This window comes from Musa acuminata, chromosome BXJ2-1, assembly GCF_036884655.1.
Source record: "Musa acuminata AAA Group cultivar baxijiao chromosome BXJ2-1, Cavendish_Baxijiao_AAA, whole genome shotgun sequence".
NCBI lineage: Eukaryota > Viridiplantae > Streptophyta > Magnoliopsida > Zingiberales > Musaceae > Musa > Musa acuminata.
This window is the reverse complement of record NC_088338.1, coordinates 9,279,895-9,304,937: the sequence shown is the minus strand read 5'-3', so window position 1 is coordinate 9,304,937 and position 25,043 is coordinate 9,279,895. Positions and strand designations below refer to the sequence as shown.

The 25,043-nt window shown below is 40.0% G+C and overlaps 3 protein-coding genes across 16 annotated transcripts; 1 reads left to right on the top strand and 2 right to left on the bottom strand.

The window, feature by feature from the left end:
* The first annotated feature begins 105 nt into the window (after positions 1–105).
* LOC103990692 (pentatricopeptide repeat-containing protein At2g16880) lies at positions 106–4,646 on the top strand. 6 transcript variants are annotated; one of them, XM_065093196.1, is made up of 3 exons: positions 106–2,777; positions 3,198–3,407; positions 4,082–4,646. In XM_065093196.1, exon 1 carries the CDS (start codon positions 218–220, stop codon positions 2,621–2,623), a length of 2,406 nt encoding a protein of 801 aa, XP_064949268.1. In that variant the 5' UTR covers positions 106–217; the 3' UTR covers positions 2,624–2,777; positions 3,198–3,407; positions 4,082–4,646. The 6 variants fall into 6 exon arrangements, with proteins under 6 accessions (XP_064949268.1, XP_064949267.1, XP_009408206.2 ...); XM_065093195.1 differs by having other exon boundaries at positions 3,198–3,563; XM_009409931.3 differs by lacking the exon at positions 3,198–3,407.
* A 436-nt stretch (positions 4,647–5,082) lies between these two features.
* LOC103994947 (BTB/POZ domain-containing protein At3g49900) lies at positions 5,083–8,131 on the bottom strand. The gene is made up of 4 exons (XM_018826627.2): positions 7,889–8,131; positions 7,728–7,797; positions 6,862–7,368; positions 5,083–5,879 (listed from the first exon to the last, which is right to left on the bottom strand). Exons 1-4 carry the CDS (start codon positions 8,104–8,106, stop codon positions 5,160–5,162), a joined length of 1,515 nt encoding a protein of 504 aa, XP_018682172.2. The 5' UTR covers positions 8,107–8,131; the 3' UTR covers positions 5,083–5,159.
* A 2,688-nt stretch (positions 8,132–10,819) lies between these two features.
* Positions 10,820–24,501, bottom strand: LOC103990710 (uncharacterized). Of its 9 annotated transcripts, none has more exons than XR_672150.3 (18): positions 24,039–24,501; positions 22,350–23,728; positions 22,074–22,246; positions 21,729–21,949; positions 21,584–21,652; positions 18,742–18,814; positions 18,470–18,626; positions 18,089–18,380; positions 17,869–17,983; positions 17,496–17,659; positions 17,187–17,261; positions 16,677–17,079; positions 16,466–16,548; positions 16,169–16,229; positions 15,669–15,714; positions 13,673–13,821; positions 12,325–12,470; positions 10,820–12,181 (listed from the first exon to the last, which is right to left on the bottom strand). XR_672150.3 is itself a non-coding variant. In XM_009409966.3 (12 exons), the coding sequence occupies exons 1-12, from the start codon at positions 24,372–24,374 to the stop codon at positions 16,891–16,893; spliced, it is 3,243 nt and encodes a 1,080-aa protein (XP_009408241.2). In that variant the 5' UTR covers positions 24,375–24,501; the 3' UTR covers positions 16,587–16,890. The 9 variants fall into 9 exon arrangements, 1 of the variants encoding a protein (XP_009408241.2); XR_010481724.1 differs by having other exon boundaries at positions 10,820–12,203; positions 12,325–12,420; XR_001979192.2 differs by having other exon boundaries at positions 12,325–12,420.
* Between the last annotated feature and the right edge of the window lie 542 nt (positions 24,502–25,043).

Sequence of the window (25,043 nt, the reverse complement as noted above, 5' to 3'; positions counted from 1 at the left end):
ATGTTATATTGTGTATAAAGAAGAAATTTTATTGGTTAACTGGGCTGCACTATATTGGGCCGGAATGGGCCCATTTATCCCAATAATAAGTCCGATCTCCAAGTTGTGCGTTCTGTAGTTGATTAGCTGACGCCAGTCGTCCCGCCGCTTGCGGTTTCCCTCCGCCGTCGGACGCCAGGCTTCGCTGCCGCAGACTCTTGGAACCCTAACCACACGGATGGAAAAGCTCCCATGTTTGCGTCCGCCGGAGGGCCAGCAGGCCGATGATTTGATCAAGACCGTCTCCTCCATCCTCCTCGCCGCCCAGAGCCCTTCCGGCCCTCCCCTCGACGAAGCCCTCACCCCCTTCATCCCCCGCCTCTCCCCTTCCCTCGCCGCGCCCATACTCTCCGCTGCCGCTGCCTCCCCCTCCTTCTCCTCACCCGCCCCGCTCCTTTCCTTCTACCACCTCCTCCGACGCAGCTTCCCTTCCCCCTCCGGCGACCCCTCAATCGCCGCCGAGGAGTTTCTACCCTCCCTCCTCGCTCTCCTCCCTCCCCTTCTTTGGTTCAAGAAGTTCGCTGATGTCAAGTCCCTCCTCCTCTCCTTCATCCCCCTCGACCGCCGCCGCCTCCTTCACCGCCACCTCCTCCACGGCAGCCCGCAGCCGTCAAAGTCCCTCCTTGACACCGCCGTTGCATCCTATGCTGACCTCCGCCAGTACCATCTCGCCTACCAGGTTTTCCTGGTCATGCGCCGCCGTCGCCTCCGCCCCTCCCTGTTTACCTCCAACTCTCTCCTCTCCTCCCTTGTCCGCTCCCCTACAATCTCGTCCTCCCTTCCATTGTCTATCTTCCACGACATGGTCGCCCTCGGCGTCTCCCCCAATGTCAACACCTTCAACATCCTTATTCATGGCCTCTGCTCCCGTGCCCAATTCACCGACGCACTTGCCCTTTTCCCCACGATGGCTGGGTTCGGCTGCACGCCGGATACTATCACCTACAACACCATCCTTGACGGCTATTGCAAGAAGGGCATGCTGAAAGAAGCACGCGACCTGCTTGCTGAAATGAAAGCGAAGGACGTCCCTCCTAATCGGTCCACCTATAACACCCTCGTTGCTGCCTACTGCCGCCTTGGATGGTTGAAGGAGGCCACCATGGCAATCGAGTTAATGACCGCATCAAACTTCCTCCCTGACTTGTGGACCTATAACATGCTTGTTGCTGGGCTGTGCCGTGATGGCCGGATCGACGAAGCTTTCAGGCTAAAGGATGAGATGGAGAAACTTTGCTTGTCCCCTGATGTCATCACGTATAATACACTTATCAACGGGTGCTTCCAGTGGAGGAGTGGATCCGATGCTTATCATGTACTGGGGGAGATGCAACAGAAGGGTGTGAAACCAAATTTGGTCACACATAACATTATGGTTAAAGGATTGTGCAGGGAAGGGAAGATGGAGGAGGCTGTTGCATCACTTAGAAAGATGGAGGAGGAGGGATTGTCACCGGATCTCATCACCTACAATACTTTGATCAGTAGTTACTGTAAAGCATCGGAGATGGGGAAAGCTTTTGACTTGATGGATGAGATGGTGGGGAGAGGTCTCAAGATGGATACTTTTACTCTCAACACTGTTCTTCATAATCTATGTAAAGAGAAGAGGTTTGACGAAGCATGCAAACTGCTCCATAGTCCACCAATGCGGGGTTTTGTGCCTGATGAAATTAGCTACGGTACAGTGATCAGTGCCTACTTTAAGGATGAGAAACTCGATGATGCAATGAAGCTGTTGGAAGAGATGAATGAGAAAAAGATTATGCCGGGTGTCACAACCTATAACACGGTTATTGGTGGACTGTGCAGGTCAGGTAGGACAGAACAAGCAATTAAGATGTTGAATAAGCTGGTGGAGAGTGGACTGGTGCCAGATGAGACTACATACAACACTATCATCAATGGATTTTGTAGGGAGGGTGATTTGGAGAAAGCTTTCCAGTTTCATAATCAGATGGTCAACGATTCGTTCAAGCCGAACGTAATTACTTGTAACATTCTTATGAATGGGCTGTGTAATGATGGTCAGGTGGAGAAGGCTCTCAGATTTTTTGAGTCATGGGTGTCAAAAGGGAAGAAGGTTGATGTCATTACATACAATACCCTAATTAAAGGGCTTTGCAAGGAAGGCAAAGTTGATGCAGCAATGGAACTTTTTGCTGACATGGAGGAGAAGGGACTGCAGTCTGATGCTTATTCTTACAATGTGGTCCTATGTGCACTCTCTGAAGCAGGAAGATCAGAAGAAGCACAGAATACACTGTCAAAGATGGTTGAGAAGGGAATACTGCCAGAACAATTTACATTCCCATTATCATCAGAAGTCTCTTCTATAATGGGGACAGGCAAGGAACAAGAGATGACACCAAATGTATTTAGGGAAGAGGATTCAAAAGGTAGTAGCGACACTAGCTACACACAGCACATTAAGGAGCTCTGCAATAGTGGGAAGTTTAAAGAAGCTAAGCTTGTTTTAGACGAAATGATGCAAACAGGTGTACCTGTCAATAGTTTGACATACATCACGTTGATGGAGGGATTCATAAAGAGGCAAAAAAGACTAACCAAAGCTGCTGTATAAAGATTCTTTGGCACTATGCTTTCTCTATGGTGTTTGCAGTCAGTGGAAAACTGCAGAATATTGTCATGCCTTAGAACATCAACCTGTTTTGTATCGGATAAAAGCTTGAAGATGTGAAAGTTTGAAACAATGATGAATTGTTGAACAAGTTGAGGTATGTGAAACTAAACAGTACAAGATATATATTCCTATAGTCATTAAATGTGTGTTACTTGTTCTGAAATTTGTCTTTTTTATTTTTAAACTGCATTTGTTTGTCACGAATATAATGTTTTTTATTAGCTTCCTAGTTGTGTATTTACAACTTGGTAACATGCCATAGTAAAATAGGAGATTTGTATCATATAACCACTTATATCATCATATAATTTGTAAGTCTGAACCAGCTCAAGTTTTCAGAGGACAATGAGAGTTTGTGCAAGTTTTTGATAGATAATCTCTTTTTCTTTCATTTTTTGGGTGTCAATAAATGAAGATGCTTGAGAGGAAAAGTAATATTTTCTTGGATCTTTTACTTCATTCACCTATCTAGGTATGGACCTATTGATGCAGCCTAGACTTCAATCGGTTTCAGGTTTGAATGTTAGGTCATCAAATCAGGTTTTCTTTCTTACAAAGGCATGCAAGGCATCTCATTGGAATAGTTCTCTTTGTTGGGACTCACTCGATCGTTTACCACCTCGACTTGTACTCAATGATGGTCACAGTGAAGCAAGAGGGTGATGGCACAACCATAGGGCAATCCTGTCCTTCGCTGCTGCATGGAGACTGATACATCAGGAAGGTGCTATCATCCTTTTCGTTTTGCATATCTGCATAGATGTATCTTTTTGTATGACTGAGGTTTTTTAATTGATTGAGGACAGTTCAAATTTGCTTACTGGATGATTAATGCGAGTTTTTCATGTTGTTTATTCATCCGGTTGATGTTTTCCACTTGGTGAGTGCTCCATTGATCCTTTGTGAATGGTTGTAGGGATAGGCAGTATTATCCATGGTTGTACTTTTTTGATCTGCAGCCATAAGAATTTGAATTGGAAGATACATCTTTTTGTGAAGTTTTTGCATCAAAATCTTCCACTGTGTTTCCATTTTTTGATATATATGCTTTAACTGTTCATGAGCTTAGAAACTATTTTGTTCTGCCTACTACTTCTGGTATGTGATAGACACTTGTATCAGTTCTGTCTAGATTACTGTGCTAGTCCAAAAATCATTTGCAGAGCAACAAAATGTGTAACAGGAATCTCATCCTTCAATGATTGATTTTTATATATTAGTCCTTGAATGAAAGCTTTAGCAGAAAGATCTTGAAATAATATTGGAATTACATAATCCTTCTTTGGCACAGAATTTGCTCACACAGTTCTTGTTCAAGCTTGTAGTTAATGATGATCAACTATCAATCAAACTGGTTTTTTATTGCACTGATTTTGGTCTTTCCAATGGCTCCGACAGAATTCCATCCAACCGTTCTACCAATCTAAGAGAAGCTCACCTCTTAATAGAACTTGGCGGATCCAGAAGATTAGGCAGTCAGGATTGGGCTTGATCTGCTCTGGCATGGATGAAGTCATTGGATGCCTTGAAGGCCACTGCAACGATGTTATGTGAATTATGTCATTGGATGTTATGTCATTGGATGCCTTGGATGCCTTCATTATCCTGCGACTTAGCTGAAACAAAACATGAATATTAATTGGCAGAGGAAACTGCAAATGATGGCAGCAGACAAATGTTGCATCAGTATGATAATACTTGAGAAAGTTTTTACCATTCAAGCTGCAAATAAACCTCACAATCCGAAGAGTTTGAGGCTCTGCCAGAGTGGATAGAATCTCCGAATTATGACATAATTATTTTGTATGACAGTAATACCAGAATTCTTTGACCCATTGTTATGTGCCATGATATTCGAAGTTATTCTTGTCAGCTGTCGATTATGATGTGATTATTTTATATGACAGTGATAGTAGAAATCTTTGGGCCATCATGATATATGAATTATTATACTTGTCCGTAACTATCGATGATCCTATGTTTGTGAGATGTGATTGTGCCCAGCCATGGTGATGCCAATTCTAAAATTGTGTCTTTGATCCTATGTTTGTGAGATGTGATTGTGCCCAGCCATGGTGATGCCAATTCTAAAATCTGTCTAAATTTGAAGTGTGAAAATTTTCCTTTATTATTAGAATCTGTTCATGTCTGGACGACTAGAAATAGTTTCCAATCTAACTTCTTGTTGACTACGACTGCAACGCTGTTTTTTGCTGTCTGTAACTTTGCCACTATAACAAACCAAAAAGAAGGAAAGGACTTGCTTTCCTTCTCGGATCGTTATCCGTTTGGTTCATCCTCATATGTCGATCGATGGTTCGAAATCGCATTGTCTGATCCGTCCAAATAATTTCCGTAAGTAAAATAAGATAAAAAAAAAGCAGACGTTTTCGTTTTTCCTTCCATTAAACTAAGTTAAATCAACACAAACAGCAACCACAAAAACACACAGAAATTATGCTCTCAGTATTCAGTATCAATCCAAGGAGCGATTCCTCCGGTGTCCTGGCCGCGCCTTCTTCACCACCAACGCCATCCCGCCGCCGCTCTGGCCGAGGCTTGAGCCATTGCTCTCCTTGACCCTATCAGACTTCCTGAACATGTTCTTGAAACCACACACCAGCATCCGACCCAAACCTCCCCCGCTCCTCGCCGGTTGCCTGTCGCACGACGCCTCCGCCACCGCTGGCTCTTCCTCCAGCTCGCTGCCTCGAGGCCGAACGACGCGGAAGCTCGCCGACTTCAAGGAGTCCATCTCCGGCTGCTTCTCCTCCGACCACCTCAGCCGCTGCCTCAGCCCGGCCAGGTCCCGCTCTAGGTTCTCGATCCGGAGGCTGGTGGCCTCCATGGCGGTGCGGATGTGGGCCGACTGCCGCCGGGTCGCGTCGCGCTGGAGGATGGCGCCCAGCGTCAGCTGCCCGTCGCCGTGGCTTCTGCTGGTGCAGATGGTGGTGGTGGTGCTCCAGAGGTGGTTGTGTTGCTTGATTGGCGCCGGACCGGCGGGGGATGGGGTGGCGCGGTCCAAGATGCAGCTGCGGGTGTGGAGCTGCTCGATGAGCATGGCCTGGACGACGAAGCGGAGGGGGAGTTGGGGGTTTTGGACGAGGTGGACGAGGATGTCGTGGGAGAGCTTGGCGCAGTTGACGTTGCAGCAGATCCGGCTCGTCTCCTCCTCCGTCAGCTTCCCCTCATGGTTCTGCGCAGTAGTGATAGCACGCACACGTAACTGTCAACTGTCATCCGACTCAAATCAACTGTCACAGCTGCACTCTACTAAAATAAAAAAGACAATTTATTTTTTTATCTTTCTTTTTTCATTTTGTTTATTTATTTTTTCTGCAGCAGCTATCTATCAGTTGGAAACAATGAAATAATATTTTCTAAATACGAAAATAAAAACATTCCACTCTCAAAAATCCTAAAACCAATAAAATACTCCTAAAATATTTAAATATGTATAATTAATAATATGAATTACTTCAAAACATCAACTCTCTCTCTCTCTCTTTGAAATTTACATCCATATCCTTCACTGATTTTTTGCTTATTTTCCTTTTAAATTTAGGCTTAGCATACATATAGTAATAAAGTATCACACCTCACCCTTCCAAGTGAGTACAAACCTGGCAATAGTACACGTGGTATGGGCCCACTGACACCTAACATATGCCAATCATTTATTATGGAGCAAATAGAACATGGAATACAAAATGATCTAAGCCATGATAGAGTGGCAACTGTAATCAACTACTTGTAGGTGTTCACATAAATTTCAGAGTACCAACAGTACAAATCTCCCCCTACCACTCTGACCAATGTTGAGTAATTGACTCCTCAACATTGGCAACATCTTCTTTGTCACTAAATTAATTTTGTGCATGACATTTGCCTTAGTCATAATCAATAGCATTCAATTTTGTTTTTATTCTTCCTTGTAAATTTCAGTGTCACAAGTATTAATCTACATTTCAGTGTTCGAATTCCTTAATCGTTTGATAGATAATAGACTACAATAACAAAAATGAAAGATGATCAAATATAATTATTATAATATTCATGTTTTATCTCTGTAAATTTGAAGTATGATTAATGTCCATCATATTTTAAGCAATCTACGTATATGCTGTATAAAAGTTTATTTGAATATATTACGATAAATAATATATGGAAAAACTCACATGGAGGTAGTAATCGACTACTCTGTAGAGGAGGTCGTGGTCGTCAGCGAAGCGCGCCCGCATCGCCGCGGCGATACGCCCGAGCTCCTCCGCCGACAGCGCCGCCATGTCGCCCAACCACTCCGCGCCGTCGCCCGACGCCGCGAGGACCTCAACGCAACCAGCTGCCACTCCCGCCGCCGCCGCGGCCTCGGCGTCCGGGCCCCCGAGGAGCCCCGCGCAGGAGCGGAGCACCTCTGCCGCGATTCCCGCGTCGGCCGCGACCTCCCGGAAGAAGTACCCCTCCGCCCGCCGGACGAGCCCCGAGTCCGCCCCCATCTCCAGCCACTCCGCTGCCGCCCGGAGGGGCGCGAGGTTGGACGGCGTCACGGCGACGTCGCCGCCGTAGCAGAAGCGGGCCACCTCCTCGAACGTCGCCGCCGTCATGCTTGACGGCGGCGACACAGTGACGTCGGAGTTCTCCGTTAAGTAACGCTTCAAGTAACCGCTGTTCGTTACCAGCGGATGCTGCGTCATTGATATCACAGCTATTAGTAACGCTCGGCATAACGGTTTCGGTCTCCTAATTATAAAAGACAAAAAACGATAATAAAACTCAAAAAAAAATTGGCACACTAAATGAAAAATGGAGCCATTTAATAGTCGTCCAATAAATGCGAAAAGGGAAACTGTTGATGGCACTAAATGACAAGGACCGTTGGATCAAGATCCGATGGTGGGTGGATCGACGGCGGAGGTCATCATTTGCCGAGAAGTTCATAAAAATATAAATAATAAAACGTTTTGGTTTAATTTTGTGAAGAATATTAAGATAAAAAAATACGGGAGAAAAGAAGGGGGAAATTTTGAGGCGGAAGGATTTTTACCCTGTGAAGATGGAAGCATTGATCGTGCACACGAACCACAACGTCGGCCTTCGATCCCGTTGCTTCGGTCCTTGGAAACATCAAAGAGAAGTGTGCTTGGATTATGACCGGCAAACAAATCAGTGGGAGGTTTCGGGAGGAGGAGAAGAAGGTTTGCTCACCATTTCTCCACCCAGCTCTGTAGAGAGAGGGGTGATGCCAAAAAATAACGAGGAGGGGGAGGAGGAGATGGAGACTGGATGACGGATGGAACGAGGGAGGAGCTGAAGCTTTCATCTTCTGCCTCCTCTTCTTCTTCTTCTTCTTCTTCTTCTTCTTCTTCTTCTTGGTCATCTTCATAGATGGTGTCCACCACACCCAGCTCTTGCCACCCTCTCATCTCTCTCTCTCTCGCTCCACTGTGTTGTCCCTGCAAACGAATTAGGGTTTCTTCAAGGGATGGATGTTAAATAGGGAGAGGCATTGAATGCATGCATGTGGAGGATCATAAATGGGGGTCCGATGCCATCTCCCGCTCTCGCCGTAGCTGTAACATCGACGGACTCTCGAATCATATTGCAATCAACATATGCAGCGGATCGTATTTTCTATTAAATCATATATATATATATATATATATATATATATATATATATATATATATATATATATATATATATATATATATATATATATATGAATTTTCTATTGGCCTCTGTAAATTTAAGATAAAACATATAATTATAAAAAAACTCAAAAAATATGCTATTAGTGGAATAAACATCTTTTACTTGGCTAAGCATGAAGACATTAAAATGCATTTTAATTTATCCACCTAAATTAACTATCAAAAATCACGATCCACAATAATTTATGATGTAACGAGAGTGAGATATATAAGAGGATCTTGATAGAACATTTCGAGGGAATATACTTGCTATATTAAATGTGTAGAAGAACCTTTAGATAGAATCGGGTTCAACTCTTAACCTTTTGCAATTAATTGCTTCAACTTTGATACACACAGTTACAATTCCGATACTTATTTCCATTAAATTCTATTAAATGATGTGGGTTGAACCGCAGATTGTACTCCCAACACAAGTGCTGCATTTAGTGAATATATATATATCCAAATTAGTGAATTGGTAGAAAATATAATCATAATTTTAAATGTAAATTAATGTTCATGATTAGTTAATAGTATGCTGCATTTGAGTATTTATGTGGAGGGATTGAACTTAATACGGATGGGGCTTTTAATGGGGAGCTTAAGATGCAGGTTCCTTAATGATACGAGCAGGTGATACGAAGAACCTATGGCAATCAAGGAAAGAGTGGTGGCATTGGTGGAAGGTGGAGATAGATAGATACAGATGTTAAATCCCTCCTTAAAATTGCATCAAAAATATTTCTCATTAATTTACTATTAAAATCTCACACAAGGAAAATATATGTGTTCGAATTTTGTTTTCATCATTTATTCTTTCAAAAAAAAATTTAATCAAGTGAGATATCTCTTTCAAAACCTTCAAAAGATAAAATTGCATGTATGTGTCACGTGAAGTTGATATTTATCTTTCTAAATATAATTATATATATGGCATATATGATGTTTATGTCGAAGTGGATGTGTATCGTATAACTAAGAAACACAAAGATAAATATATGCTATAAATGCTGTAATTAGAAATGGTGAAAGAATTAGTACTACCGGTATAAAAAGAGTTTACTATAAATTATAAATAAAAATAAAAGTATATTTAAATTAAGTAAAAATGTTGAAATTCATGTAACGATCTCAAATATTTGGATATTATGCCTTGTTGATGATGCTATATAGGTGTTAGTGTGATTTAACTCCATCAATAATCTTGATCTCAAGAGGCCACCTAAAACACTATCGATCTTACCGATGTGATCTTAGGAACGATATGACAAATACATAAGATAGGATAATGGAAATCAGGTTTAGAAATATTCTGGTAGAATGATATAAGGCTATGGTTATGCTTGTCGATGTGACAGATGAATCAATATGATTATTGTTTTTATTCAAATCTAAAATGTTTGATCCGTTTTCCATCTTCATTATTTATATTTTGGTACGATTAGTGAAGACATTGATTTCTAAAAATAATCTCCTAGAAAATTAACATATTTTCCACGTTAAAAATATGATTTCTAGAATACTGAAATAATAAATGATTGTACTTAATACAAAAGAAAGATAAAAGACAAAGACCTTTTTAATTTCTAACGTTTTCAAATTTTAGAGACCAATTAATTGGTGACTTTTTTTTACCTAAAATATATTTTTTTAAATCCTTCATAAATCTTGATGGTTCTCCGTTATTCTTCGTTGATTGCATGATAATGTTTATGCCTAAAAACATGTATATTTTTTTACTCATAATTAATAATATCAACGTCATACAACTAATGCCGACTTAAAAGAATATAAGTAACATCAATTGAATGTTACTTTGAATAAGGTCAAACTTGACTCTATGAGACTATGTTGCTATCCTCACTAATAACCAATTTACTAATAATCAAGGTTAAGATATTTGTCCTCCTTCATTCATTACAATCAATAACAGGATAAAATTATAGTCATGATTAAATTACTTTACTAATCACTATACTATGAAATCTATTTATTTTATTATTATTTTATTTAACCGATATAATTTTGTGACACCTCATCTTATATGGATGTTATCCTGTCATGAATTTATTTTTCGTGCCCGTTCCTCTCCTCGTTTCTAGCATTAAAGAAAGATAAAAAAAAAGCCCAACATTTTCCTCTCTTTAGATTCATAAACAGAAAAGAAAACAGACTCTGATGTTACAAATGATTAAACCAGTTCTTGATTAAGACTGTCATTACAGCTCTACAAAATTTTCCTTTTTTTTAAGCTGATGTTCTTGTTTGTGGGATAAAAATCATTTCCTGATGGCCTAAGATCAGTAACACATGCACATGCAGGCACCACATTCCTTCACACTTTAGTTGGGAAAATAGACGAAGCATGACTATGATAACAATAATATTAAAATCCCAACACCAATGCGGGATTTGACTTGACGGAGTTCTTCGCAGATCCAAATGAATATTCAGCCATATATGATGAATATTATTTATTGGTAAAATTAAGTTTCAAAAGAACTTGGAGATCTTCCAATCACAACGAAAAATGAAATGGTGATGATGATGGAAGAAAAATAAAGGTAATGGCTCCGATGAATACACATTCCGGCCAATATTGTATGGGATAGAAAGAATCATACCTCGGATTTTGAGGTTGTTCGGAAAGGGGGAGACCTCAATCTTGCCACGTTCGGCGATGAGATGAATCGGCGGAGAGGAGGGCACCACCTCCTTCCCTCAGGCTCCGTGACTGGCCGACGCGGTGATCCGGGGAGCCACAGAGGCATTCGATCGCCGACGCTGGGATCTCTGACCGGCTGCGACGATCGCCACGGCTGTAGCCGCTGGAGAAGCCTCCGACGAGTTCCGGAAGCGGCAGCGCTGCGCCCTCCTCTTGCTCCGGAAGGTGCTGCGTGCGGAGGCGTCGGTAGGAGCTCCGCCCTCGCCGCCCTCTGATCGCGTGGATTACAAACGGTATGACACCCTCCATTCGCACCCCCTCTCTCCCTCACTCCTCTTCTTTGCCTCTCTCTTTAACGAAAATTGTAGCAGTGATATCTCGCTGTCACCGTCAAGTACAGGAATAAAACGACACATAACGCCTGTGACGACGCGTTATTCGGTACGCTAGCGTGAAGACATTTATTTATATTTGAGCGTACGATGATGAAGTTTCTGGAAGGGACAGAATTGATATCTTTTTATTTTTGTCAGTATATATGAAATTTCCCATCTGGATTGGTTTAGGACCTTACAACGAAAAACGATCCTTTTGTTGAATTTAAGTATCCAATGCCAATTAATGGCTGCTAAAGGGAGAAAAGGGAGGCTACTATTAGTTCAACAATGTGTGATTGGTATCACATGCACAATGGATTAATGTGGTTGTCTCTGTTCACTTCTAATAGCCAAAGATCTTTCGGCACCTAATCATGCCTCGCCAACTATCAACACATTGCGGGACTCGCAGCTTGGAGCAACAACACAGTAGCTCACTGCAGTACCCTGTTACAACCCTAGGCATTTGCCAAACCACAAAGACAACAATGTAATTCCATGTAAGGAACACCTTACATCCGCCAAAACACAAACAAGACATTCTACGGCATTTTTCTCTGATCCATCAGTAATTCCTCTAGGGTTACTGCGATCTCACGAAACAATCTTACAAAGTCCACAAGCCTTTCGGTAGATAGGTGACGAAGTTTGCCAGCGATACAACTAGCACTTCAAGGGCATCCATGTTGTCCGATGAGCTCATTAGATCAACCTATCGACTGAGATCCACAATTGAGGCTGGCATATGCTCAAGACGCATCTCCTGAGGACCATGAATGAACCTCCTAAGAAATATCTACTACTATGATAAGTGTGGATGAATTTGGATTGTGATGCCAGAAGTACTTCTAGAAGTCAAAAGATAATCTAAAAGTTGAGAAGTTGAACTAAGAGCTTAATTAATACCAGGAGGTAATTTGATAATTTAAGTAGAAAGGATCGACAGGATCGACCAGGAACAAATGAGGAACACTTCACACAACCTTGAGAATCCTCGTCATGCTGCTTAGAAGAAAAGTCAGCCGGAGATGAACATATGCATCCACAATAATCTGCCATTTTACTAGCTAGCTGATCAATAAATAGCCTTAACTTTTACTCTTCGAACAAAATACTAATTAAAGAATTAATTCACCGTTCATGAAATACTTTTTGGCAGGAAATCGGACACAAATATAATATCATTAGACAAAAAAAAAATAGCTACAATTTATCTTAGTCAGTCCCCATATTAAAAAAAATATAGTCAGATGCAAAATGAGGCCTTCTATCCTTCCAGTTGCCAGGAAGTCCTTGCCTTCCCATGAAAACAAAAGGGAAAGCTCTCGACAATCCATTACTACCCTTACCACCCTTGTAGGAAAAGGTAAGTTCAATAGTAAAATGGTGAATATCAAAAAATTATAGTCGGATGCAAAAGGATGCCTCTTATTTCACCTACATTAATGTCCACCTAAACACTGAAGCTTCAATGTTCCAAGTACTCTTGTAGTGAGAATCTAAAGTTTTTCTCATTGAAGACCAAATGCCCATTGCAGATAATCAAATACTTCTGGAAAAGTGAACTATTTCAAGTAGTCAAGAACAAAGCAAAAGAATAGCCTCATCTTGCGTGACTTTCTAAACTTCCAGAACAAAACTTACCAAGAAGCAAAGACATCTGGCTCAGTTCCTTGGAAATAACCATCACATACCAAACAGAACCAAAAATTCACTCTTGATTGACTTGCCTAAAGTACCATGATTCAACAATAGAAGATGTGACAGAGGTAACCTTCAGATTAACATCTGAAGGAAAAAACAGAGCAGTCTGAGCCATGAAAGGAAATAGGGAAATAGAAAAGTGGATAAAATGGATGACAGTCTTATGTCTTATGGTGACAGAAACATAAGATATGCAGGATTGTATCTAAATGAAGTGAGTGCTATGACAAGGAATCAAAGAGAATTTTGTCGTCCACTACATGAACAGATTAGCTACTTAAAATCTTGAGAAGGATTGCTGTTTCATGAAATAGGGGCATGTCAGCATCATTCCTGCATGTGCATGATTATATGCCCCGGTCAGCATTAGTAAAAAATTAGCCTAACACCACAGATTAGCATTGGTAACTCTTTGGCAACGATTTAAATAAAGATTCAATACCAATTTCGCCCACCTGTCAGATTGGTGCATTACTGATATAGCAAATGGTACACTAACCTGTACTATCCGGTATAATTAAATAAAAAATAAAAGACAATGTATTTATACCGGTGTCAAGCTGTATGCTTGATATTGGTATTTGACCGGACTGATTAAATGCTGGTCAGAATGAAGAGGTCCAATCAATATTTAAATCCTTGCTCTTTGGTACCAAACAATTTGATCTGTTCCGATATATGTCGAACAGCACACCAATCCTTGGCATTGGCAATAAATTAGAAAATCAAAATCCCACAAAAAATTTTCGCCAAGCTACTCATTCTTCAACTTCAAATAGGGCTCAAAAATTGAAAATGCTTTAAGTGCTTAAACAAACTGTACAAATAAACATGAAGTTTCTGATGCTCTCTAAATGATAAAATAACAATGATCTCATCCTGCTGGCTCAAGTTTTATCAAGGAAAATGCAACCAAATTTGCCAAAGCACCATAACGAAAAAGGTGTAAGTTCACTACTTTAGCCAACTAGCATCTAAAAAACAATATACTCATGCTACCTGTAAGAACACACATGTTCCTTAATAGAATATACTACTAAAATAATCACCACCAAGTTCACTTCTTACCATTTCTATACCAAGGACCAATATTTTCAGGATGCAAATAATAAATGCAATAAGTACATTTTCTTTAAGTTATCTGAACTACATATATCTTTGATGGAAACTAAATCAACATAAACCATGCAACTTCCATATATCTCCTTTAGGTGAAGTACAAAAGGCATCCATTTAAGTGAAGTGTTCCAACAGTCCTTATTAAATCATTAAAAAGTATAACATTGTAACAATGGACATGGTTTTGATGCCAATATTATAAAAATCACCAACCAGCAGGCAGCCCTTGTGCATTTAACTGCTTGTGAAAACAGTGGGACAGGCTAATGGAAATCGTTTCAACATGAAAACCAAAGAGAATGTTACAATATGCTTTCAATTCCAAGGGTGGTTTCATTTCATGCCATGGAATGTTCAAACTACGAAGTATTAAATAGAATGCCAGATCTAAATTGTTAAATAGATGGAGAAATCAAGTTACTGGTCAGACTACTGAATGATATTTTAATCCATAGCGAAGTGCAAATAGCATAACAGGAATCTTACTAGGATTAAATAATCTTCAAATATTCATATTCTTCAAAATATCAACCAAATCAATAGTCAAGTTGAATCATCCAAAACCAACACAATTACTGATTGTCAAGAGACCATAAATGATATCCTTCCTTACCAGACTAACTCACCGCTCTCCTATGAACTTTACCGATTTTCATAATCTGTTTACTCTCAAGGACAACAACAATAACAAGGCCATAAGTCCCAACTAGTTAGGGTTGGCTACATGGATCTTTTGCTACCATTGAGATATATAAAAAGCTATATGTTTAGTTAAGTTAAGAGTACTTAAATATTTATTTATAGTTTTTATTAAGATTTTTTTAGGTCTTCCTCTACCTTTCATGGTGGTAAATATATTTACACATATAACATATTGGGAAATCTGGTAATATTTAAGACATCAAATAAGCACTTAAACAGTTTAAAAACATTGCTCCAGTATAATGAGTTATATAATGACTATTTCTTAATTTTCTTTCCAAAATAAGTGAATTATTACTCATCATGGACTCTATGGACACCACAACGCGATAAGAGTAGGTTAATACAGTTAAATAAATAGTACAAATGGCGAATGCCAGCCAGAACAGGTACTGCTTTTAAAATAAATGCAAAAACCTACTTCACCACTCTTGATAAGCATTAAATATCTGCAATCAAACTTAGAATACAGTGATTTACTATATCTGTATATCATCCTAGATTCTTAGATAGTCAAATCAAATCTCATAATTCATTAGTGCTAGTTCGATAAAACTTGATCTGAGGACAGGTAAACAACTTATTGAATTGCAGGGAAGTTAGCAGACAACTTGATAAGAAAGTGACATGTCAATATAGCTGCTGTCAAATGTAAAGGTTTCACCTGAAGGGAGACATAGACAATCTTATTGTTTAAAAGGGAAAGAAATGCAAGAGGGAATTACCTTTCAACAGCACAAGCAACTGATCCAGCAATCTCCAATGTAAAGGCTTCCAAAACACCAAAGCAAATATCAGACATGAAAAACTTTGGACTGCATAATAATTAGAAAAAGCATACACAAATTCTTATTTGCCAAAGCAACTCAAGTTGTACAGTCTAAAGCTTATCAGATCTAGATTTAACTTATCCAGGACAATATTATATAACAAGAACTCCTAGAAACAAACAACATTTTAACTTTAAAAAAATCTACAGGGCACAAGTTGAATTACAGCGAAAGAAAAAGGAAACCTATATCAATATCATCAAAATCAAAAAGGGAAATGGAGATTAAACTTAGAAGACAAATGCAAATCATAGGTCTAAAGTGAAGGTTGCTTTCTCCCTTCTAAGGGTTTCCCTGAAGCCTAAGGTGCAAAAGACACTCTTTTGCAAACAGAAAATATCTACTGCCACTTTTCTTTTAACACGCTAAGTTGACCATCAAACAAACTATGGTACCTTCTTTTGTTGCCTTTAGCATATAAAACATTGCAGATACCCACATAGCACTGGCAAAACCCTGAATGAAAGACAGAATTAGAATCTCCAAAGCCCAAAAGCGTTCTGATATGTAAAGAAATTTTCATGATGTGAACTATATCACATATAGTATATTAGAACATTCAGGCCAACCAACCCATCAATTTGAACAGGCACATCATTCTTATATACCAGAGAGCTGACCAATAACATTTTCAAGTTTGACAGTTTAAGTTCGAAATCATGAAGGAGCACATTCAGTTGGATCATCTTTACCCTTAGGTACACAAACTGCAGATATTTTCAAGCTCACAAGAAATACATTCAAAGATTATCACCCATTCTCCAATTGAATACCGCTGAGGAAAAAAGAAAGAATATCAAACAGCAGCTACTATAAACAAATAATTAATTTCTATATATCCTGAAAAGGCCATGATCAAGAATAATTTACAAAAGAAAAAATGCCTTTGGCAAGTTATCTTACAAGAAACAGACATCACACTGATAAGGACCCCCACATAGGAAGGCTAAACCAATGATCTCTTCAACTCCTCGTCGACACAATCCATGAATCTCCACCCAAGCAGTGAAAAGATGGATAAATGTAGAAGAATTAGATGGATGAAAATGAATTTAGTTTACAAGGTAGATGCATAGTTGAACAGCATTGTTAGAGTCAGAAAATTCAGCATCTTAGTTCACTTGCCCGTGATAAATGGATGACTTAGTGCCTGAGATATTGTCATCCTCTTTTCTGGATCCAATACAAATATTCGGTCTAGAAGATCCTTAAAATTTGATAACATTTTGGAATCTTCGCCAGGAAAGCCTGATATGAGGACACCAATATCCTTTGGTTTAATACTGAGCAGCAGTCTCTTAACAGGCTGTGAGAAAAAAAAGAACAAAGAGTTAAAATGCAAGCATCTGAAAATGATGGATTGCATTCCATTTTCCATAATCAGATAAAACAACCAAAACATATAATTTATACCTTCTTTGTAACAGGGTCCTCCTCGGTGGCATGAAAATTTAAGTCTTGATCAAAATGCTGATCAGTGAAGGCACCCTGTATAAAATGAAGTATCAGACGGGATGCAAAATCAAAATATGAACTTACACCATCTATACCCTGCAAAAGAGTAGCACATAACATTTCACAGAAATAACTGGCATTGACATATTGCACACCAGACTTGGGAGTTCAATGCCAGATATCTCTAAGAGGTGTGAACCAAGTAAAAAGAAAACAGAAAATAAAAAGTTGTTAAGAAGTTTCAAGGCCAACAGATTTTTGTGTCACCTTCCGAAGCATCTTTTTGGGGAAAGTACCCTTTAACTCCATGTGAAGTCGAAGCATGTCATTGTTTGAAGGACCAGGAAAAAGTACTTTTCCCGTATAAAGTTCATATAGGCAGCAACCAACTGACCACATATCCATCGGATGATCATATGGCAATCCAAGAACTGCAAACGAAGAAACTCCATTAGTATGTTAGCACTTGGCAGTCAAAATGATCACACCCACCAGCAGAAATACAGAAAATAGGGCCTCAAAACATGCAAGCACAAGCTCATCCTAGTGCACATACACAGCATAGGCAGAGCAAATAGGGGCACCAGAAAACAGTATCAAAAGAACCACCTTATGTAGAATTGATGGCGTTGGAACTTACTTATTTCTGGGGCACGGTAAAAGCGGCTAACAAGGTAGGGTGTAATCTCATTCTTACCCGCAAACATAGCGTTACCAAAATCACAAAGCTTTAGAACATTTTTTGCCTCATTAACCTATATATATAATCAGAATAAAAGAATAAGGACACGCATCTGCAAATTTGTCTTTAATAACGCCCAACAGAATAGGAGGAGCAAAACATAAGGGACAAAACATACCAGCATGTTATCTGGCTTGATATCACAGTGCAGAACGCCACAATTCCTCAGATGCTTCAGTGCAATGAAAAGCTGCTTCGCGTAAGCCCTCACAGCAGTCAGCTTAAGCCCAATATTACGACCAAATTTCTTTAGAACCTCACGAAGGTTCATATGAAGAGATTCAAAAACTAAGCAAAGATGATTTCGATACTTGAAAGATGAGAGAAACCTAACACAATGGCGTCTATCCTCAGGATCAGCGCCTGCCAATTTCTTTAAAATAACAAGTTCATCTTGTCCAGCCTTGTACCTATGCCAAGTTGTCAAGCTTAAATCAATGAACACATTTAAAAACTCAAAATAATTCCTCCAACTCAAAATAAGCAATCACCCACTAACATGGTATCGTTGTTGCGTATTATTTTAACAGCTACTTCTTCAGGGTCACCTTTCCCAGCCTTGAGATCCTTTGCACGGACAACCGTTGAAAAAACACCCTTTCCATGGGCTGCAATAACTTCATATCGACTATCAAGCACTTCTCCAAACCTGTAACCTGCAGAAAGAAAGAAGCTTCAAATTACAAAGTATGAAAAGGCAAACACTGCAGTCAATAAGAACAAATCAGAAAAATAGAGAAAAGGATGATTTGGTAAAAAAGAGAAACTTACTATAATATCCCTCTGCATCATCCCAGTTGTCATAGAGAAAACTTCTATCTATTTGTGGGCCTTCACCTTTTCCCTACACAAAATACAGATGATAAGCTATGAATGGCAACACACAATAAGACAATTTCAGTAACATTAGCTATCAATTCTACCCACCGATGTTGACCACTTTGCAATATGCTTCATATATGAACAAAAAAAAGAACGGAAATGAAAATGCTCAAAACTTCATGAAAAGTCCATGTAAAGAAAGTACTAAAAATCAATGAATTACATCAAAGTTTCTTATGAAGAAAGAATGGTCTAGGTTATGGAAGTCATGTGACCGTTTGTCATAAGCATGTGATCAAACCATGAATGCATTAAACCAAGGCCTGCAATACCGAATGATACCGCTCGTACCGGGCGGTATGTACCGGTCCATCAGCAAACCGGTACACAGACCGCTCGCTACCGAGCGGTACCGTCTATTGAGGCGTTATTGTCGACGGTGACCGAGGGAGAAGGGGAAGAAAGAAATAGGAAAAAAAGGGAGAACCCGGAGATCGCCGCTCTCCTCCTCGTCTGTCGGTGACTTCTCGTCCGCGTGCAGGAGAAGAGGCATCGATGTCGCAGGGCGAACAGAGGCGAAGATTTTCTTTTTCTTCTCTTCTCGGGCGACGTTGCCTGCAATTTTTTTTTTATCTGTGATGTCGCCTCAGCGACGTCGCCCGAGAAGGGAGGCGACATCGCAATTTTTTTTTTTATCTGCAACGTCGCTTGAGAAGAGAGGCGATGTCGCCCCGCATAGAGGTAAACCGCTCGATAAACCGAGCGGTTTACCTATATATATATATATTTATTTATATATATATAAATATATATATATATATATATATATATATATATATATATATATATATATATATACTGAGCGGTATACCGAAATATACCGCTCGGTATACAATTTTATACCATACCGAATAAGTCTCAAAATTTTGATACAGTACAAAATTTCAATCCTTGCATTAAACACACCTCAACCATGCAAACAAAAAGATGTTCACATGCATATAAAGAATTAGCATCCCGCAAAAAACACAATTAAGACAACAATCAGACCAATCTAGGAAATGAAAAGAAAACATGGTTGTCATGTTCTCACAGACTTTTCACAAATCATTCCACTACAGTTGTGAAGATTCATCAACAAGGAAACTTTCAGCAAGAGAACCACTCTGAAAATCAATAAGCAAAACCCACTTGTTACTTACAGTTCCAGTTTGTGCAACCTGAATCCATAAGATATAATACCTTAATGAAGGAATTAAGATGACTTTTTCTCCTGAATAGACTTGACCACCAGACATATAAGCCTCCATTTATCTTCAATCCATAATCCCAAGTCCTACATTTTTTTATGCAAACAACAAACATTGTCTCTACTTTTCCTCCCCTTTGTATAAGAAAATCTAGGACTATAAGGATTATTATAAGATGGGTATTTATACTTTAGTCCACACAGTATTTCATCTTTTTTTACTTTCTAACTCTCTCTAACCTTCAAAATATACTTCAGTCTAACATCCTCCGTGTACCTCACAATTGTAATATGTCAAAGTGCAAAACAAAGTTCAAGTTCTCCAGGGACTTATTTATCAATCCTTATGAACACAGAAGCTACCTCATATCCTACTGGTTTTGGCACTCAAAAGATCAGGCTCATTTATAATCCTTCAATATTTTCTTCATCGATGCAGAAATATGAACATCACCAATCCAGCAATCCCCTTTCCAGAAGGAAGGGTTACAACGTTACTTCTGCTAATTCTCATCCTCTAGATGTCAATAATTAAAGAAGAACTTTGGTATGCAATAATTGGATGATCTTATCCATCCAATTATACGAAAAAAATTCCATGAAACACTTCCATTTTTTTATTTTATAACCCACCTTTTTATCCCTGACCCACCTTATTTCCTAATTGGTGCAAGTGAACATTATCCTTGAGCCTCCTAGCCATCTCACTTCCAACAAACCCAGTGTATAGCTCAAGTGCTCAACTTCTAAAGTGAAAAAGCCCCAAGAAGACAAGCTAGCTCAGAATCACCAAATATCTTTAACATGTCCAATATCTAAAATCATATGATAAAGATTAAAATACATATATATTCATGTAACTTGTCGTAATGTTTCTCATTACCATAGTTAATGACGTCCATTGAAAATACAATTATCATAGAATCTCCCCTTTTATTTCAAATTAGACAAGTTCTATATAAATACTTGGCCTACATCATAATTGCATGCAAATCAGTAATAGTCCAAAGTCAATTCTCAGCATATATCATTCATCATCTTATATGTAAGTTTTCAAAATTAATATTCATAGGCAAGCTAATATTTGCATATATATTTACCAAAATCATCTTAGGAACAAGTATCCATTTTTGGTATCTAATCATGGTTACACCTTTCCTCTAAATTGACGAGCGCATAATTTTATTTCTTAGCCATGAACCTAGTATACGAGGCTCCCACAAATACGGGATTAGGAGAGAACAAATATACACATCCTTACTTACCCCAACAAATAGAGAGTTCCTTTCCGTGACTCGATTCATGGTTATCCAGGTAAAAAAAGAGCAACCATACTATTGTACTGAGCTCATCGTCGCATGATTTTATTCCTTAATATGTAATATCTCATTTATTGGAAGAGCTAGTGAAACAACTCATAATGAAGCCAAGCATTTAAAAGTATTGACAGACTATGTCACAATTACTACAAGTTTCAAACTGACAAGAAAATGACTGCAAATTATACTGAACATTTAAAAACATAGAGTCAAAGAACTTTACCATCTTGCACACTCCAACGGGTGATTCCCCAAAGATGTCATCACTAAACATGTCTGCCGATCTCTCACTCTAAAGAGAATAAGAAAGTTAGAATATACATTATGAAACGAGACCAAAGCACTTCAACAGTATGAAAAAAAACAACCTTTGGAGTACCCTCCCCAAGTCCCCCAACATTGTTCATTTTCTTAGTAGTCAAATCTCCCTCTTGCATGGGTGACTTTCCCACTGTAAATGATAAATCAGCATCATATACATCTCCAGAGTGATGTACATTCTCAAGCTCTTCACTAATAACTTTATTATCGGCACTGGTAGCATGAAAGCCATGTGACATCTCCTTATCCAAAGAAGTTTTCTCAGCAGCTTCATATTATATATAAAAATAACTTTGTCATTCAAAATAGAAATATGGGGAGAAATAATGATCAAGACATGAAAACAAAAGTTATCCTCGACTTCAGATGTTATATGGAAGTTAATGAATTACCATTCTTGTTGCCATCAGATGAGGATTCAACTTGCTGCAGATGCCGTTGTCGATATTTTTCCAAAATAGCTTGCTTCCTCCTCCTGCTCTCTTCTTTGATCTTGTCAATATCTTCTTCATCCTGCTTGGCAAGTTGCTGTTCAATTTTCTCTTGGTAATCTTCTTCTTCCTCCCTAGCATTATCAGACCAATCATGTGAGTAACACAAACAAGCAGATAAAGATAAGATACAATAGCCTTCCACATTGTTCATCCTAAGGTTTTTCAAAGTCATACCTAATCAACTTTTGTTTGTCTTCTTTAGGATTGTCTTTACTAGAACCATCATCCTTAGATCGTGATATGCCCTTGTGATGCTCCACTCCATACTTCGAATGCCTAGATTCCCTATGTCTATCCCTGCTACTTGGTTTGTCTGTTTCCAACTGCGCACCTTGATTTCTACCTTCATGCGCATAAACTTCCTTGTGCCTTGATCTATTCTTATCTCTATCATCACCATCTCTATCTCTTGCATGCCCACCATCCCTTAACCTTTCCCTTTGTAAAAATTTATCCCTAATATCACTTGGTTCATCTCTTGCTCTGTCATTTACCTCCCGTCTGTTGTACCTGCTATAATCACTACTCCCCTCTCTTTGTTTGTGAACCCCTTTATCCAAGTCCACCTTATCTCTGTCTCTATAACTGCTACTGTTTCTTTCCTTCTCCCTATCTCTTTCCCGACTTCCATGTCTGCCCTCCCCTCTGTTGTATCTGCTATAATTACTACTCCCCCTTTCTCTATGATGCCTTTCATTTGAGTCCACATTATCTCTTTCCCTGACAATGCTGCTGTTTCTTTCCCTGTTCCTCTCACGCTCCCGACTTCCATGCCTGTCACCATTTCTATTGCCACTGCTTTCTCGTTCACTAAGGAAAATTTTATCCTTTGCTTGACTTCCAGCAGCATACCTATCTAAAGCACAGTACCTATCAGAATCACCACGCATGTTTCCATGTGAATCAACTTGATCATTGCCATCAGCTGAAGGTTCTAAAACTTTTTCATAGGATTGCCTCCTTGTATGATCATGGGAGCTGGACCTGCTCCTGTGATAGCCTTCGTCATGTTGCCTGCTGAAAGATGGAGACATTCTGGTGTCTCTGTACCCATCCCGCATGGTTTTGGGTGATACCGATCTGATCTTATCAGATGCTCTTCTACTGGAATCCCTTGATTCAGGATACTGCTTTGAGTCAAGCCTCTCCGAAACACTGCCAGAATCTCTGTCTTCAGGGCCATCCCTTTTCCTGTGCTTTGCTGCAGGAGACCTTTCTCCTGGAGATCTTGATCTTACCCGAATTTTTATATCATTTCTATCCGTGTGCTTGTGCTTAATTTCATTTTGTTCTGATAATTCCAATTGGCATAATATAGTTTCCCCTTGAATTACAGTTTTTTTAACCACATCACTCGGTGATAAATTCTCAGCCTTTCGGATAAAAGTGTCTCCATCTGAAATATCTCCCCTCAGCTTGGCTTGATCCGTGTAGCTCGAGTTCTCACAAGATGGAGCAGGTTCCAACATCTTTGAATCTGTCAATCCATTCTGGTTATGAATGGGCACCTTAAAACTTTTCCCTGATGTAGCAACTTTCGCCCCAGGCATGGTCTGCAATTTTTGCAACAAAGGATAGTAAACACTAGATGGATCTATATCACCATTTGGTACTAAGAAGAAATTGAACACAATCAATCGAACAGAAAGAAAATTGGGAGCATATGATTTTTGGATAGAAAAGATGGTCTTCCACCTATTAATTTTCTCAGCTACCGTCCCAATCAAGCAAACATCAACTAACATGGAAAAAGATATAGTGAATCAAGTTGAGGAGGATACATCGCATGTACATATCTCAAGGAGTAAGAACAGCTATTTCCTCGCTAATGATTCAAAAGAAACGAGGGATATCAAAACGGACCAGATCGGAAGAAGCATCTACACCGTCAGACTTGATCTTAAGCCCATGTGCCGGCCCTCCATCGACGCCGGCTCGTTCCTCATCCTCTTCAAGAATCTCCCCCTCCTCTCGCTCGTCATCAACGGTCTTGATGGCGGCAAGGGAAGCGGGCTCCGGATCCGAAGCGGGATCCGCCACCTCGATCCCGTCATCGCTCTCGCGGCCGTGCCTGCTGCGGTGACGGTGGCGGCGATGGTGGTGCTTGCGCCGCTTCGAGGAGGCCTCCGCCCCATGGTCGTCCGAGGACCGCCGATGCTTGCGGCTCGAGGTGGGCGACGGCAACTCCTCGCTGGCCATGCCGAGGGTCGTCCTGAGTTAGGAGGGCACAGACGGTGACGGCGAAATTAGGGTTAACGTATGGAAGGGGGAGGCGGAAACCGAACGATGATGCTCGGTGTTCCCACGATACCGAGGTATTCGTTTGTTTGTTGTTGTTGAGAGCTCCGTAACGGGCTTTATAGCGGAACGGGATGAGGCCGAATCGGGTTTACACTAACTAAAACACGGGATCCGGTTTTGGTAATTAATTTCTTTTAATATTATTTTAGTAGGCTAATATTACTTACTCAGCTTTACCGAGGCACCATCCACATAGGCCTCCACGTGTCCTAAGTGTGGACTTGCACTGAGCAAACGTAGTCGAAGATGGGTGTGTTAAGGTGTCCGAACTGACTCGCTAAGCACATTTGTCTTGCGAGAGATCGAGTCACTCTCCTGATGAGATATTGTGTGGAATGATAAATGGATATTGGGTATCTGTTTGTTTTAGATATGGATGGTGTTATGGTAAGTAACTTTTTTAGTCGTAACCTCGGGGTTGATGCGGCTGGTTCAGGGGTCCGAATGGTGGGGATCAGGCGCAACTCCCCTCGGGCTCTTGTGGTGGACGATCGCGGGGGATCTGGCTGGAAAGTTCCGCGACGTCGGGTAGGGTCAGCTTCGGTCGAGTACCTGCACACAGGTCGG